Here is a 16774-nt window from a genome sequence, read left to right as displayed (position 1 = left end):
TAAATTCACCCCGGATTAATTAAAGCATCCATACTTTAGTGCTTAAGTCAGCGTGTGCTGCTTTCCCCACATGGTTTCTGAATGTCAGAGATTTGACACACCTGATGAGTTTTTTGTCCTTCTGGAAATTCTTCCCTGAATCACTTTCTTGCTTATTAATGTGCTATTTGACAGAATCAGAATGAGGAATTTGGTGGATCTGCCCTTTGGCCCTCTGAGGCAGTGACTCTGACCCTGACTGTCAGGTAGAGTCCCGTTGTTCCCGCCTCTGGTCGAGTCCAGTCTGGCTCTAGCCCCACAGAGACCAGATACACCATCAGAGAAGGAAGTAATCATCTCTGCTTTAGATAGAGCTCCATTAATCCTTAGTCAGAATTGCCATGGCACTTTGTATTTGTGTTTTGTAGTTGATCTTTGACACTTCCTTCCTAAAAAGTCAGCAGTCACTGCTCTGCCCACTTACTGGATGTGAAAACTGAGGTTCTGGGAAGCCAAGTGGCATGTTGTGAGCAGCAGAGTAAGTGAAGGATAGAGCCAGAACTAGGCTCTACCTCTGTTTCTACTAATAGCACCTTGAAAAAAATATCGTACTGCAATTCTTCTATATGTTTATTGTCTTTTTTTCCCCTGTCATACACCAAAATGAGGAATCTGTTCTTTTATATGTATTTAGATATCCTCCTTAGTGATTTAAGGAAAACAAACTGTCCCCTGCTGCCTTTACGCTGCCTTTGGAACACTGGATTTAAGCAGTCTGGAAGAGTCTGTTTTCCAAAGGGAAACTAGAACAGATGCTAACACTTTCATTTGAAAACATCTTTATTTGTGATTTCTGTCTACACATGAGTATATTCTTGCAGGACAGGAGCTCCATAGCTGGGCTTTTAAACAATGCTCTTTATTACTAAGCAACTTTAGAAACCTTAGACCCTTTTTAAGATGCCCCATCTGCTTTGTGCTGCAAGTGGAGAGCTCATTTTAGTTAAGGGCAATACAGGTGGTTCCTTCCCTTACCTCCCATGGTGCAAATAACACTGATAATTCATCTCATCATATAAAAGTCCCTGTTAGTGAGAAAGGAATCTTAGGAAAAAAAGCTTTCCATCTTGATCATTAAGATAAACACCAGACTATTTAGGTTAGTCTAATTCATGTCTCTTTTTTGGCATCAGCCTGTTAACTTGTCAGGTGTTATTGGCAACACTTTTTGACTTTTCTCCTGCATAACTTTAAGAACTGCCGTTTATAAAACTTAGTAAAACACAAATGATCACTTTTTACCCTTGTTTTAATTGATTCTTAATAGAAACTCACATGCACAGTGTCCTATTCCCCTAGATGATAGCCAATAAAAAAGAGTAGGAACAAGAAATATTGTTGTGTTTGTGGAAGAAAAACTCTGTATTCTCTGTTTTAGGCACACGTCTGCCAGAGACAGATTTGTTAATTAAATAATTCTAAAGCATCCCTTCTTAGGGGAAGAAAAAAATCCAAAGACAGAAACATCCATGCTGCCTTTGAAAATCTCCCTGACCCACATCAAAAGAAAAGTAGAAATTCCACATTAAGGTAAAACATAGTTACAAAGTTCAGATAAACAGTTTTGATTCAGCAAATAGAAAGTTGAGCTACTTAACTTTCCTCACCCTGGAGAATCTTTTCCTAAAATAATTCAATCGCTTTTTAACCCCTCCCCCCAAGGATTTTCCATTTTCCCTGGTTGAAGGTGAACTCAAGTGCTACTTCTCTTAATTGAATTAATCAAAGTGCTCTCAGTTTTGATTAATCAGTTTTCAGGTGAGGCTGATGAGGCTTCTCCCATTAGAAAGTGGTTAGGACTGACAAAAATGATGCTAGAGAACTTTATGCTAGGACACTGTGTCCTCATGTTGATTAAGTACAGGTAACTTTTCTGTGTAGATGAGACCAAGGACTTTAGGCCAAAACTCTGAAAAAATATTATTTCTTAATATTTCTAAAGTAGGGGTGTGTTAACGAACTTCCGTACATGTAACTCATATAGGTCTGGGCCTCTGTGTGCCTTGTTATGTGCCTTTCATTGGACAGAACATAGGAAAGAGAAAGGGGTCATCATTCTGATGAACATCTCTTGATGATGTTTTCCTCTTCGGAGTGTCATAGATTTTCCTTTTGTTCTTTTAGCCCCATAGAATGTTGTTTCTAAGATGAGCTTGAAACACCTGTGTGAGAAACAAGCTTGCTGGCTTCGGTTCAGCATCTATTGAAAAACGTCAGATTTGTGATGCCCCATATTATTTTCCATAAAACATTTAGGACAAAAATAGTACATTTTAATAATTATAAAAATATGATATAATAAAGGTTTTTAACTATCCTAGTCATCTGGCTTATATGTAGCATTTTCCCAGCAGGAAGAACATGGACTCAGCTGCTGAAATGCTGTGGTTTGAGTTATGTCAGAGACTGAATCAATTATCCCCTCGAGAAGATGTTCTCCGGTGTAGGGCAGCCCTGGGAGCATTGGTGAGGAGTTCACTTGGCATTTATCTGCCCTCAGTTTGCCCTGGTAGCAAATGGATTACTAGAGAGCTTCACTCTTCTAATTAGCCTAGCCTTGTGCTTTTTTAAGTAACACCAACAGAGCCCAGACAGTATCCTGTTAGCCAAAAAGCATCAAGAAGTTTTGCATTTTTGACTGCACTCCGGTTGAGTTTGCAGTTGCTTCTTAAGAGACTTATGCAGAATAGGTATTTTGCATTTGACTTTTAGAAGGAGTTGAGTGGTGTGACTCTGAGCTGTGCTGGATGAGCAAGGTTATCACTCTGTCTTAATTGGTCTCACCAGTGTAAGGGCAGGGCTACTCCTTCCTTTTCTGGCACTCTCTTGGCTCCTCTCCTTGAGGATGACATTATTTTCCCAGCTTCTTCCTCTGTTTCATCCCCCTAGCAAAGTAATTTTCATTTCAAAACTAGATGAAAATCAATAAAGGTGCCTACTATGTACCAGGTATTGTGTGGGTATTGTACCTGGGTACACCAAAGAAAAAAGGAAAAGAGGCAGTCCCTGCCCTCAAGGTGCTTACAGTCTAGTGGGGGGAGGGGGGTAGATAACACACCAAAGGAAACAGAAAAGGGGATGGGAGAAAGGTATTCAATGGAAAAGGGCATGTTGCAAAAGTTTGCTTCTGGTGGGAAATGAAAAGATGGTTAAGCTGGGCCGTCTCCTTGAATGGCAGCTCTGGGAAGAGCTTTCCACCTCCCTCTGGAATCTGAAGGAAGGGCTCCTGGGGCAGGGGGTACTGATAAGGTGTGAGTTTGAAGGCTGACATGATCTTAGAGAATAATGAGGTTCCTGGGGCACCATAGTCAAATCTGGAGGAGTTCAGACAACATGAAAACAATTGAAAGGGGAAATAAATGGCCAGTGCCCCACCTTTCCTCTTGGTGCCAGTTTATCACAGTCTCCCCCAGCCAAAGCTGTTGAACTGTTTGCCCAGAAAGATCCAAGTCCAATTTTCTCTCTCTACCCTGAAAAGTTATAAAAATAAAAATCAATCATTTTCTCTTGTTTGCCCTGAGCCTTCAAGGCAGGAAGTATTTTTGGTAAAATATGCCACTGTTTAACAGTTATAAAATCTATTTCTTTCTCCTTCTGAGTGTTCCTAGGCCTCCCCTGTTGTCTCTTTCTCTCTATGGGTTAGTACTAAAATGGGAGGTTTTTACCCTGGGCCCTCTGTTCGATGTTGCTTGGTGATCTCATCAGCTGCCAAGTGTTCCATTTTCATTTTCATGCATATTATTCTCAGAGCTATGTATCCATCTCTAATTTCTCCCCTTAGTTCCAGCCTCACATTACCAGCTGCCTCTTGGACATCTCCTATTGGATGTCTGGTGAGCATCACAAACTCAACCTATCCAAAACAGAACTGATCTTTCCAACTTTCCCACTACTATTGAGGGCACACCCTCCTCCCAGTCACTCAGGCTTAGAACCTTGGTGTCATTCTGTACCCCTCAATCACACTTACACCCCATATCCAATCTATTGTCAGATCTTCTCATTTCTACCATAGCAACTTTTCTCATACACTTCCCTTTTTTTCTCCACTTAAACAGCCACCACTCATGTACAAGCTCGCATCACCTCTTCTCTGAACAATTTCTGATTGCCTCAGATCTAGTCCTCCCCCCTGGTGATTCCCAATAATGAAGGTCTTACCACATTCTTCCCCCTCCTTGCTATCACTAAACTCCAGGGGCTCCCCATTACCTCCATTTGCTAAATGTTCAGTCTTGTTTGGCATTTAAAACTGTTAAGAGCCTGGCCCTGTCCTGTCTTCTTGGGATCTTCTATTTCGCTTCCGTCCATGAACTTTGCAGTCCAGCTACACTGCATTGCTGTTCCTCATGCGCAGCCTCCGATCTTCTCATTGTGCATGTGCACTGATTGTTCTTCATGTCTAAAATTCTCTTCCTCCTGCCTTCTGACTTCAAAACTCAGCTCAAATCTTACCTTCTACAGGAAGCCTTTTCTGGTCCCCTCCCCCCACTCCCTGCTTGTCCCTTTCCTTCCATATCCCCTTCCTTTTTGTTCATATTTTATATGTGCATAATCACTTGCATATCATTCCCCTGTTAGAATATGAGTCTCTTAAGGGCAGTGATCATGTCTTTCCCTAGCACTAAATACATTGCCTAGCACTAAATAAATGCTTGTTCATGACTGGCTGACATAAAAGACAAAAGGAAATGGAAAACAGATTCTGAAGAAATAGAGGTTCAGAGAATAGGCACACGCCTGTCCCAGGAAGGGAGGAAGAAGGGGAAATGGAGATAAGATGAGTGAGGCTTCCCTAGCTCTGATCTCAGCTGTCTGAATGGCTCCTGCAAACCCAGCATCTGCTTTGTGTCCCTCATGCAGGGTTTGATCAGACAGATCTTGTGCAAGCAGTCCATTGCTGAGGTCCTCGTGACTGACATCCTTCCATGTTTCCCTGCAGTGTCCCCCCTTATAGTTCCCAGCACAGCTGTCAGTCATGGCAGTGACCCCTCCTCTGGGTACCTACTTCCCTCTTGTGCTAATATTCTCATCCCCCAGCATATCCTCTCCTCTTCTGTTGCTTCCTTCCTCCTTTAGTGTGTGAAGGGATCAGCTCGTCAATCAAAAGTCTGGCCCCAGTCAGTCCAGCATTGGAACACTTGCAGGTCATGGAGTCAGTGCTGCAAAGATTTCTGTCTTGACCAGCAGGCATCCTTCTCTATCATCCCATATGTCGCTGGCAACACAAAGGGGCAAAACAGAGGAAATTTCTGTCCTAATTTCAATTTTTCTAGGATAATTTAGGTAAACTGCATTATTAATTTGATTTTCCAGACATTGAATTTTAAATTAAAACCATTCTTAACCAATTAGGGAGTTTCAGCTCCTATCCCCCCAGCCCTGGCCCTACTTCTACCACCACCTGTGACTTTAAGCTTCTGGAAAAAAAAGAAGGAAGAAAGATTGCATTATGAACAAAGAGAAAACATTTTCAACTCTATTTTGCTGTTAATGAAAATATCCATTATGTATCTGTTTTGGTTCACAAAGATTTTGACATTTTTTAGAATAGGAGCCCAGTTCTATTATTTTCCCGTTAAGTCAAACTTTCCCTGCCATCTGTAGATGATATTGGTTGGTTAGTTGCTGTCCTTCATTCTCGAAGAGGACCAGAATGACATCACTATATTAGAGTCAAATTACAACGTTGTTCCAGTGTGACTGATCAGACTAATACAAGGTCGGAATGGTCTGCCGGAGGTCAGGCACAAATAGTTTATGTGAACATTTGGGGTGAATTCTCTAAATTTGCACACCTCGAGTTTCTTTTGAGCTACTTTAATTACGCTTTGCTCATAGAGCACTGCACCTTCTATGAGGTGGGCACACCATGATAAGCGGTCCTGTGCCAGTCTCTCCCATGTCACACAATCAGTTCCAAAGTTCTTACATGAAGCTCTCAGACTCAGAATTGGAGTGTGTAACTTGGAAACATTTTACCAATGTGCTGGCTAGTTAGTTCCTGATTACGTTCTTGATACTTTAGTATTCAAGGGGAGAATATCCATATTCAACAGAAAAAGGTTATCATTGTTATTCTATTTTTACCCATCTCTATTTTTACCCAATTTTTTATTTTATTTTTTTTTAAAGCAATCGGGGTTGAGTAACTTGCTCAAGGTTACACGGCCAGTTATTTCTGGGGTGTGGTGTTGAGTATCTGAGCCCGGATTTGATCCAGGTCATCCCAACACTGGTGCTAGTGCTCTTACTCGCTGAGCCACCTGGCCACCCCTAAAATTAGTCCTGTTTAATTTTTTTTTATGTTTTTGCCTTTTGGAGGGCAGTTGGGGTTAAGTGATTTGCCCAAGGTCACACAGCTAGTTTTTGTGTTAAGTGTCTGTGGCCAGATTTGAACTCAGGTCCTCCTGAATCCAGGGCTGATGCTCTATTCACTGCGCCACTTAGCCGCCCCATTTACCCAATTTTTTAGCCTGGGTTTTATGAGGAAATTTTCAACCCCTTCCCCAGTTCTGAGAACACACCAGCAAACCAATTCTCTCTCAGAAAAACAAGAACAAAAAAGTTGATCCAATAATTTTCCCCAGTAAAGTGTTTAATTCTGTTTCTTCTTCTCTCTTCCCCTAAGTGTTTACAAGGTTACCTTGTGTGTAAAGCAACTGCCTTGTCAGTCAGTCAGTAGCTGTACCCACTGTGAACAGATTCCAGTATTAGACGACCCAAGAAACAGAAAGCAAGTTTCCTGGTCTTAGAGGGCTTACCCTGTAGTGTCAGTATACAGTATAGAATACTTCCTGTTCTTAGCTCACCCTTCTCCTCTGATGGCAAGATGAGGCTATGGAATTTATTTGACATTTTGCCCAAATTATTTTTGCAAATAGCTCACCAGATGCCATTTGAAAATTGTTCTCCATTTTCAACATTTTTCAAGTGCTGGTCTCAGCTTATTTCACCAGCTATTATACAAGTTAAGCAGACAGTCTAGGATAATGCAACTAGTGTTGGCTGGGGAGTTAGACAGCATAGGTTTTGAAGACTGTCTCTGCTACTTAGTACAGTTCCTTCCTCTCTCTGGGCCTCAGCTTCCTTTTCTGTAAGTGATCTCTCAGGCCCTCTTTCAGTTCTAAATCTATGATCTATCCATGCTTTTCTAGAGATGACTGTTATGTTCACATGATCTTATCAACTCCATATATTCTTCCTTACCATTTGTTATATAGATTCGTATCTGATTGTTTTCTCCATTATTCGAGAATCATAAAATGCCAGTAGCACACAATAAGTATTTATTTGTTTGATTAACACTGTTTTTTAATTAGATAGTGCTTGGCATACATACAGCAGTTGTGCTTGGTTTGGGGGGTGGGGGTGGGAGGAGAAGGAAAGAATGCAGAAAAAATGCAATGTATGGTCTTAACCTTAAAGAAAGTCACAGCTAGTTAAAGAGCAAGACACATACATGGGAATCAATAAACAGCAATACTGGGCTTAGATAACCATACAGAACAAGAAAACAAGAGATGCCCCAAAGCATTATATAGGCAATAAAGAGGGTGAGGATGGAGAGATTACCCAGGTCTAACTTTTTCTTTTAATGCAGATACTGCAGAGTTGTGTGTGTGTGTGTGTAGATACAAATACATGCATATATATGTCCACATCAATAAGATATATATGACACTACAAAACACACTTGTGTGTGCTTACCCTGTGTTCCAAAATAAGAGATAATACAAGCTATTACTACTGGGAACAGATCATGAATCTACATTAATTACTCTTTAAGATCTCTTCATATGAGGGGCACTATCCAATCTTATCAAAGTTTCCAGCACCAAAATGCTTTTGAGATGGCTTTAAATAGTTTGTGCTAAAAGGTATCATGTCATTTAAGTCTGCTGGTGGTTTCAACTAAGCTACAATTCAGTGATTTCTGAAACGGGAGAAGAAGAGTTGGGGGGGGGGGAAGGGGAGAGGAAGCAAGCAGAGCATGGATGCATGGAAGGCCAGAGACAGTTCCCAATTCTAGAGTCACCATTAGCTTCAGCATTCCATCCCATTAATATTTACAAGAACCTTTCCCAAATAATAAACTAAACATTAAGAACAGGGTCCTGGCCTTATCTTTTCCTTTCTCTTCCTCTCATGAGCACACATAAATCAAGAAAATAGAAATGACCACATATACATACCACCACCACTGCACTCATATTCTGATCTAACTGTATTCTTCCACTGCTATGAAAAAAATCCAAAAGATGCTATGAACAGTGGGGAAGAGAAGGAAATAATTTTTTATATTGTGCCTACTAAGTACCAGGCACTGTGTTAAGTGCTTTTTTTCCCCAAATGTTATTTTATTTGATCCTCACAATAACCCTTTGAGGTAGGTATTATTATTACTTCCATTAGTTGAGGAAACTGCCACAAGCAGAAGTGACTTGTTTAGGATTAATTAACTATTAAGAGCCTGAGGCCACATCTGAATTCAAGTCTTCCTGATTCTAGAACCAGCACTCTATTACACCACCAGCTGCCTCCAGAGGATTTAATGTGTGTATGTTTAATAACCATAGCAAGAGCTCACTTAGGCTAATACTTATGATCATAAGACTCTTTCTTAATACATAGGTAGAACAGTATTATTATTGCCATTTTACAGATGCTACAACTGAGACTAGGGGAGGTTAAGTAACATCTCTCTAATCACACAACCAGTAAATATCAAAATCAGAATCCAGGTATTTGAACTTCCAAGTTCAGTGCAAAAATTGCCTTTTCCCCCTTGATTTCTGACATGGATTCTCTACTGCTTGCTTGCTCTGTGACCTATTACTTTGTCATCCTTCTTTTTGTAGCTGCCTGCCCTGTCCTGTGTAGCGGAAATGGACAGTATTCAAAGGGAACGTGCCAGTGCTACAGCGGCTGGAAAGGCGCAGAATGCGATGTGCCCCTGAGTCAGTGTATCGATCCTTCATGTGGAGGTCACGGCTCTTGCATTGAAGGGAACTGTGTTTGCTCTGTTGGCTACAAAGGAGGGAACTGTGAGGAAGGTAAATACTGGCATGTGCTCTCTGCCTATGGTCTTGCCCTCTCTTTGGAAACTTCAGAAGGTGGGGAAGGCCTGGGGATACAACACAGCTGTCCACTGGTGAAGCTAGACCCAAGGTTTCATGGCACAGATTGTCCATGATACTCAGCAGTGTTACTCCTCAGTAGGAGAATAGAAAGAAACCTACTGGGGATGTTTCCGGGGTGTGTGTGTGCGTGCACACGTGTGTGTGTGTGTGTGTGTGTGTGTGTTTATCATTATCATTGTAATTATTCTCATTCATCATTGAGAGTAGATCATTCTCCCTTTGTCCTTTATTTCTCTTCCAGTATCTGCTTTTATTTATCTTTGTGTCTCTTTTCCTCTCTTTGTGTCCTTTTTCCTCTCTCCCTTTACATTTTTCTGTCTCTTGCTTCCTCTCCCTTTCCTTCTTTGCCCCTTTCTTTCTTTCAAATTCTCCAAATGGAAATTTTTAAAAATATATTCAGGAAGCGAAAACAAGACTGCCCCCTCCCCAATGGTGTTTTTATCCTTCCCCATAATCTGAAACCCATATAAGTCTGTGCAAATATTTCAGCAAAAAATTAATATCAATACAGAGCAGTCAGGCTTGAAAGACTACAGGTATCCATGTCATTTAGAGACATCATGTAGGGCAAATTATTCTGGTTACATACAATCACATAGAATTAGAGGAAAGTGGATGTACAGCAAGAGAACAGTGATTTGATGAATACTAAAAAGCTCATTGTATCACACATTTAAGTAGCCTCAGGCATGTGTGGGTAGAAATTAGGGGATTTAACAAATGGAATCAAACCCTACTCAATATGGTCAGTGTTCAGGCTTGGGAGAAAGGAGGGAGTGGAGGGGAAGAAAGGAGAGAGAGAGAGGAGAAGGGGTGAAAGGGAGGGGGGAGAAAGGGAGCACCCAACCATTCAATTTATAAAAGTGGGAGATGCTAACTTACTGGGTTGGGAATGTCCTTTGTTCTTATCAATGAAATGTGATGAAAAATTAAAGTAAGTATTCCAAATGTAAAGGGTATTGGGAAGACACTATCTTCAGTCTCATCAAATTGTACTATTTCCCATCTCTCTAGGGATTCTATACAATGTGTGATATCCCTTTTATTGAAATTAAATTTAATGATGCTAAAGGCATATGCACACATATACATACATGCATGCAAATTGTGGAAAGAGGAAAAGAGTTGGAATCATAGGACCTGGGTTCCAATCCCACTTCTACTTACTGTCTGTGTGATGTTGAGCAAGTCACTTACCTCTGCTGGGCATCAGTTTTATCCTCTGTAAAATGAGAAGGTTTGTACTTGATGGCCTTCCAGCTCTAAATCTATAATCCTATGATTTCTCTTCTACCCAAAGACTACAAAACATTTTCTTTATAAAAATGGTTAGAAGCCTGACACCCATTTCACAGGTGATAAAAATGAAGGACTATTTAGATGACAATAAATTATTCTCATAAAATCTACTACTGACATACTAAAAATGTATCAGTAACAGTGTCTTTAGTGAGACTCAAGACTCCCTGGTCTCCTCTTCCCAGGGGTCCTTATTCAGTTCCATAAGTCTTTGCTGTAATAAAGGGTAGCCCCCAGGTCTGCATCATAAAACCAAATTGTGAGTTTAGATGGAGGAAGTACTGATTTAATAACAGTGCTTGAAAGGTTAAGGTTCTTAAAGATAAATGGATTTCAGGAGGCAAAGCTGCATTCACTGAAAACATGGAAGAGGCCAATACTATGACAAGGAAGGTTAAGACGACCTTTTGCATACATCATTTGGCGAAAGGATAGTGCCAGAGCAATGACATTACTGTTTTAAAAATCTTTCCCTTCAGTAAATATTGTTCACACAAGTATTAAATCCCAAGAAATGAGGAGAATTAATTTCAAGGGGTTTCTCAACTCTTCTGCAAACCCAACCAGTCTTATTTAAATTTTTGGAATAAATTAACCTCCCCAACAAAACAAGGAAACCACGTGGAGCTTTATTAAAGGATGAAATATCCTCTATTGATTTGTGCTGCCCCAAAAGAATGGGCTAGAGTGATTCATATGCTGTTTTCAAAATAGGAAATGGAATTAGAAAGTCTAGGTCAGCATTTTTTTTCTTCCAGTTAGCTTTTTATATCTGATATTCATCATAGTCATATCGTTCAAACAATTTACCTGAAATGGCAATGGCATGAAAATCGATAATTGTGATCCACAATTTTTGCTGCATAAACATTGTTGCTCTATTAACGAATTTGCACATGAAAACTCAACAATGTATTTGTCAGGTTTCACTCCATGATGTTTGGGGGAGTGGAAAAGTGATGCAAGAGGGATTGACAAATTAGTTTAAGTCAGCCATGTTTTTCATGTCAGTTTCATGGTTGAGTCATTTTTCAATGACATTTAACTTCATAAGTGTAATTCATGGTTCTTCAGGGGTTTCTAGTACATATTGTTTGTGAAACTCCTTGACCTCCTTTTTCATCCTTAGGGATCTAAAATGCATTCACTACCCTTTTTTGTCAAATCTACAGAGGACCTGAGACTAAATGAGTTCTAATGATTTCAGCTGCCAGGGGGTTGGTGTTCCTAGGCACACGATACTTAGCTGGTAAAGGCCATTGTCCCCTTTTTAAGCACAGCAAGGTTTCCATTTATAAAGCTTTGTAAAATACCATGGTTACTCCTCCCTACTAGAAATTCGGTGGCAGCCCTGACAGTATCACAGGAGGCTGGAACCAAACTAAAAATTTGGAATAAAAATCACTGAAAGTGATCTTCCTCAATTCCAAATTTTGTTTTTTAGTTACCTGCTCTAATTAAAAAGCACTAAGGGTGTATTTACATGTAACAATGGCCAGGAACAGTTAGCTCATATTTCTCAGCAGAGTAAGTGGTTTATTCGATGACATTCTAGTTCTGGGGTAATAAATCTTTCTGGATTTTCTCCTGCCTGGCTACCATAATTCTGAACAGGGTAGAGATAGTTAATTTATCTGGAAGAGAAATGCTTTTTTATTTTTTATATTACTTTTATTATTGCTTCCCTTAAAAAAAGAAAAGATTATGATGTATTCCTGGGAGCTTCTGGATTCAGCCTTTAACATAGCTGGCATGGTAAATGGGGCTGGGTTCAAAGTCCACCTCAGACACCTACTAGCTGTGTGACCCTGGGAAAGTCATTTTATTTCTTTGTGCCTCATTTTCCTCATCTGTGAAACAAGGAGGTTTAATATGATGGCCTCTGAGGTCTCTTCCTGCTCTAAATCTATGATCCAATGATTTTTTAATGACTGAGGTAAAGGAAGAGACTGAGGATAGGAAATAGATATAGCTCTCTAAGTTCCTCTTTATTAGAAGAATATGAAGCTCATCATTTACAACAACGGCAATAATGTTTGTCTAGTTGTGTCAACTCTTTGTGACCCCATTTGAGGTGTTCTTGGCAAAGATACTGGAATGGTTTGCCATTTCCTTCTCCAGCTCATTTTATAGACGAGGAACTGTAGTAAAATGACTTGCCCAGGGTCACACAGCTAGAAAGTGTCTGAGGCCAGATTTGAACTCTGGAAAATGAGTCTTCCTGACTTTAGGCCTGGCACTCTATCTACTGTGCCACCTAGTTGCCCCAATAATAACCATAGCTAGCATTTATATAGTGCTTAAAGGTTTTAAAAGTACTTATATGTGTTATTTCATGTGATTCTCACAGCAGCCCTGTGTTTTATGTGTTATTATTATCCCCCATTTTATAGATGAGGAAGAGAGAATTTAAGTGATTTGCCCTCAGTCACACAACTCATAAGTATCTGAGGCAAAATTTGAATTCAAGTCTTCCATGCTCTAAATCCAGTATTTTATCCAATAGACCACCTGTTTTAAGTCTGGATGAACCAGCTGTTATCTTACAACTCCTGAATTTTATCCGTTCTTTGTTTTAACAAAGAAATTTTTCCACCTTTGAGATTTTTAAACTCGATTTTAAATTTGAATATCTTCAAATCAATCTTTCAGCAATTATGTATTGAATGTTTACTGCGTTTCTGTCTCCTTTAGGGTGTCAGACACACAAAACAATTCATGTCCCCCGTATAAATTCCTCAAGTGAAAAAAATACAAGAATGCACCTGAGCCTTTCAATCTTGCCTCAAAATCAGTTGATCTCTAATTTGAGCTTGAGGATGTTAAGCCTGTGACCTATTAGATGAAATTTAGTCTTCAGGTACTGGAAAGGATTCATTTCACCAATAGTAATTGCAGTCATATTCCCCAAACAATTAAGTAAATATCAAAGGGATTCTAACCAAATCATTGAGCATAATCATTGTATTCATCTGTCTAATGAGAACTTATTCACATAAGAAAACCGACCTTCAAGACTTAATTCCTAGATTTCAGTGAACCATAGGCGATGCTAACAATTCCTACATTGCTCCTTAGGTTCTAGACTCAGAACCTGATTTTCACGTTAGGCCTTTTGAACAAAGCTAAGAGGAATGCCAGTAACAAGAAGAAAATGAAGAGTCAGGAGCAGAGAGATTCCTTTAAGTCCCTGAGAAATATTATAACCTAGAAAGAGCTTCTTTCAGACACAGAGGAGAGAGTCCTTTGTGGGCTCCATCTCTAAGCCCCACGGAAGAGTGATTTCTAGTTAGTCTAAATTCTTCAGGTCAGAAGTTCCCCAGTGCCAAATGTTTCATGAGCTGGGGAATTTGAGTAATTGTAGAAATTACACCTCTTTGGTCCACAAAGTGAAATCTAATATCTCTAGAGTGTTATTCTATATTCAAATCTTGTCACTTTTAGAATTCTTGTCTCCAATGTGCCACATTTCTATTACTAGTAGTACAGAGTAAGACTGTTTTCCCTCTAAAAAGAATATTTTCCAGAGAATTAAATGGGATACCCATTTTTGAGATCATACCCCTGCCCAGAAATCATACTTTATGAGTCAAGAAGTTGCATGTTTATTCTCTTCTTCCATTTAATTGTCTAGGACTGGGTTTGCTAGAACAGTGACCGAAACCATGTTTCCCATTTGGTTGTTTAAAAAAGCCTATGATAACTAGAACACAAAACAATCCTGTTCCTCTAGACGCTTTGACTATTGGATGTGCATGGTAAAGGGGAAGGAGCCCTGGGTTTGTAAGCAGAGAACTGGGATCTGAATCTAGGTCCTGTTATGTACTGGCTTTGGGATCTTGGGCAAATGGGTTAATATCTCTGAACCTGTGTCTAAGGTACCTTTTGGCTCTAAATCCTATAATACTATGATCTGATTGGTTCCTTTGAAGGAAACAGTTTGGCCAAAAGAAATAAAAAACAGAATTAGTCAAACTGTCCACTAAGTTATTTGCATGTAGACTATGCACTTGAGATTATACCCCAAAAATGTTTCTTCTGAGACTGACTCCTTCATTGTCACTCATCACCTTTAGTAGCTACTATCAGGGTATGTTCAGAGAATGAAAACTCATTTTAATATCATTCTAAGAAATGCTTAATTGGGAAGGTGAAAATTATACGTGTAGGATTTTTTTTAAATTGTGTTTTATATTCTAGAGGCAAATACTAATGACTTTAGAACTACATCCTCCAATGTTCCTTTCCATTAGTAAAGATCATTGAGAGCTGACTGTGTTTTGGTTGATCCAGTCAGCACAGACACTGCCAATATTATTTGTGTTCGGTCCCTGGAGGGCTCTGATGTACCTTATTTGGTCACCTAATGTTTATAATCACTGAGTCCTAAAGATTTCCTGATAAGTTTTTATGTAGCATCATTCCTGACTTTTCCAGTTTCTAGTTGAGAAATCACCCTTTTTTTCTCTCTCGTAATCCCTAAGGTTCAGATTTTTCAAAATCTTGGCAGACTGAATTCATTTTATTCCTCACAAGTGTTCCATGGTATTACAAAGTTCTCCCTGGTCTACTGGGCTTTCTTGCAGCTACATGGGACTTTGAGGAACCCTGGTCTATTTCCTATGAAGGAGGCACAACGCTCTACATCACTTGGATACAGAATGCATTTTTCTTGTCTTTTTTTTTTTTTCAGTTGATTGCTTAGATCCAACCTGTTCCACCCATGGAGTCTGCGTGAATGGAGCATGCATCTGTGGCCCTGGTTGGGGGGGCATAAACTGTGAGCTTCCAAGGGCCCAGTGCCCGGATCAATGCAGTGGGCATGGCACATACCTCAGTGACACTGGACTTTGCAGCTGTGATCCCAACTGGATGGGTCCCGACTGTTCTGTTGGTAAGCCAAGAGGTTTTCTCTTATTTTTTCCCTTAATATTCCCACCTTGTCTTCCTTCCATAAGCCCAGGTGAATGATGAACTAAACTTGCCTTCAGCTTGGAAATAAAGGGAACTTTTATAAAGTACACAGTGATGTCCTTGCTGCCATTGCTTGGGGAACAGGATTTGTGTTTTCCACAGGAATTCTCGGTTTTTGTGCTTTGTTCGTTCCATCACTGCAAATTGATATGGTGCCCTGAAGTGTACCACCATCTGCATTATAGGGTTTCTTATGTACACTCCCTAAAGGGACTAGGAAAGAGAGGAGAGCAATTCAGCCCTAGACAAACTGAACAGAGCATCTCCTAAAACAGAAAGAGGCTCCCTGAGGGTGCTGTGTGTATGTGCTATAAGGCTCTGAAATACTCTAGTGACAGGAAAATAATGAAGTTGCACAATACACTTTATTTTCCTAAAATTAAAAGTATGTTTATAGTTCAACAGTTCAAGCCAGTTCCAACCATTCCAAGAATGGTTCTGTTCACACTGACAGTGACTATCCAGGCAAGTGAGCATCATTCCGCCCCCTGTATCTGGGTGGTGAGATAGCTGTCAGATTGCCATGGCAATCATGATAGGAATGTTTGTGAAGCTTTGCCTAGAACTGGAAAGAAATGAATATTTCATTCCAAGAGGGGGGAAAAAAAGCCAATTTAAAATGTGCTGTCTCTGGGTGTCTTCTCAATCCCACTTCATTTGAGTTTCAGCTCTGAAGCTTTTCGAGTCTAGTGGAGAACGCACTGGACTGGAAGGCAGGTAACCTGGGCCGTGGGCCCATTCTGCCACTGCCTCGCTGTGTGACTTCAATCCAGTCACTTAACTTTTCTGGTCTAGGGCTTCCCTCCATAGGAATCATGATCCCTGCCTCCCTCACTGGGCTGCTGTAAGGATGAATGTTTGGAAAGTGCTTGTCCTAGAGTGAGAGGTCTGGAAAGGTACGGAGTGAATATCTGTCTGTCTGTCTCCTTTTCAACCACAAAAGCCTTTGAGCTCCTCTGAGAAAGATGCTATGTAAATGCAGTGTATAGATTGTTAATACCACTGATGGTGTAGAGCAGGGTGGCTGGAATTCTTGGTGTAACTGTTGAGACACACTTATTGGTGTTACAGATCTACCTGTGACATCTGTGGTCAGATTGGCCAAATCCGAGAACTCGAGTGGGGATAGTCCCAGTTTCCAGCGATAAAGGGAAGCCACACTGTGCCCTCTCTACTGGGTGCCTCCATCCCAGCATTAGCTAGCTTCCGCCTCTGGCAAATGGGGAGCAAATGGCCATCTCAGCCAGCTGTGAATGAGAGAAAGAAAGAAGAGAAAGGAAAGGAAAGGAAAGGAAAGGAAAGGAAAGGAAAGGAAAGGA

At 40.3% G+C, this 16774-nt stretch overlaps 1 protein-coding gene across 7 annotated transcripts in view; it reads left to right on the top strand.

The window, feature by feature from the left end:
- The window catches only part of TENM2 (teneurin transmembrane protein 2), a 417254-nt gene that overhangs the window by 282076 nt on the left and 118404 nt on the right, over nucleotides 1-16774 (top strand). For all 7 annotated transcript variants that reach the window (XM_069102413.1, XM_069102414.1, XM_069102411.1 and 4 more), the window contains 2 exons: nucleotides 8901-9095; nucleotides 15175-15375. In XM_069102413.1, the coding sequence (XP_068958514.1) occupies nucleotides 8901-9095; nucleotides 15175-15375 (396 nt within the window). The remainder of the gene's footprint in view (nucleotides 1-8900; nucleotides 9096-15174; nucleotides 15376-16774) is intronic.

The sequence above is a fragment of the Petaurus breviceps genome, unplaced genomic scaffold (genome assembly GCF_028583685.1).
Source record: "Petaurus breviceps papuanus isolate PSGF00001 unplaced genomic scaffold, PetGlider_PUasm1.0 551, whole genome shotgun sequence".
In the NCBI taxonomy this organism is placed as follows: domain Eukaryota; kingdom Metazoa; phylum Chordata; class Mammalia; order Diprotodontia; family Petauridae; genus Petaurus; species Petaurus breviceps.
This window is presented reverse-complemented; position numbering and strand designations above follow the sequence as displayed.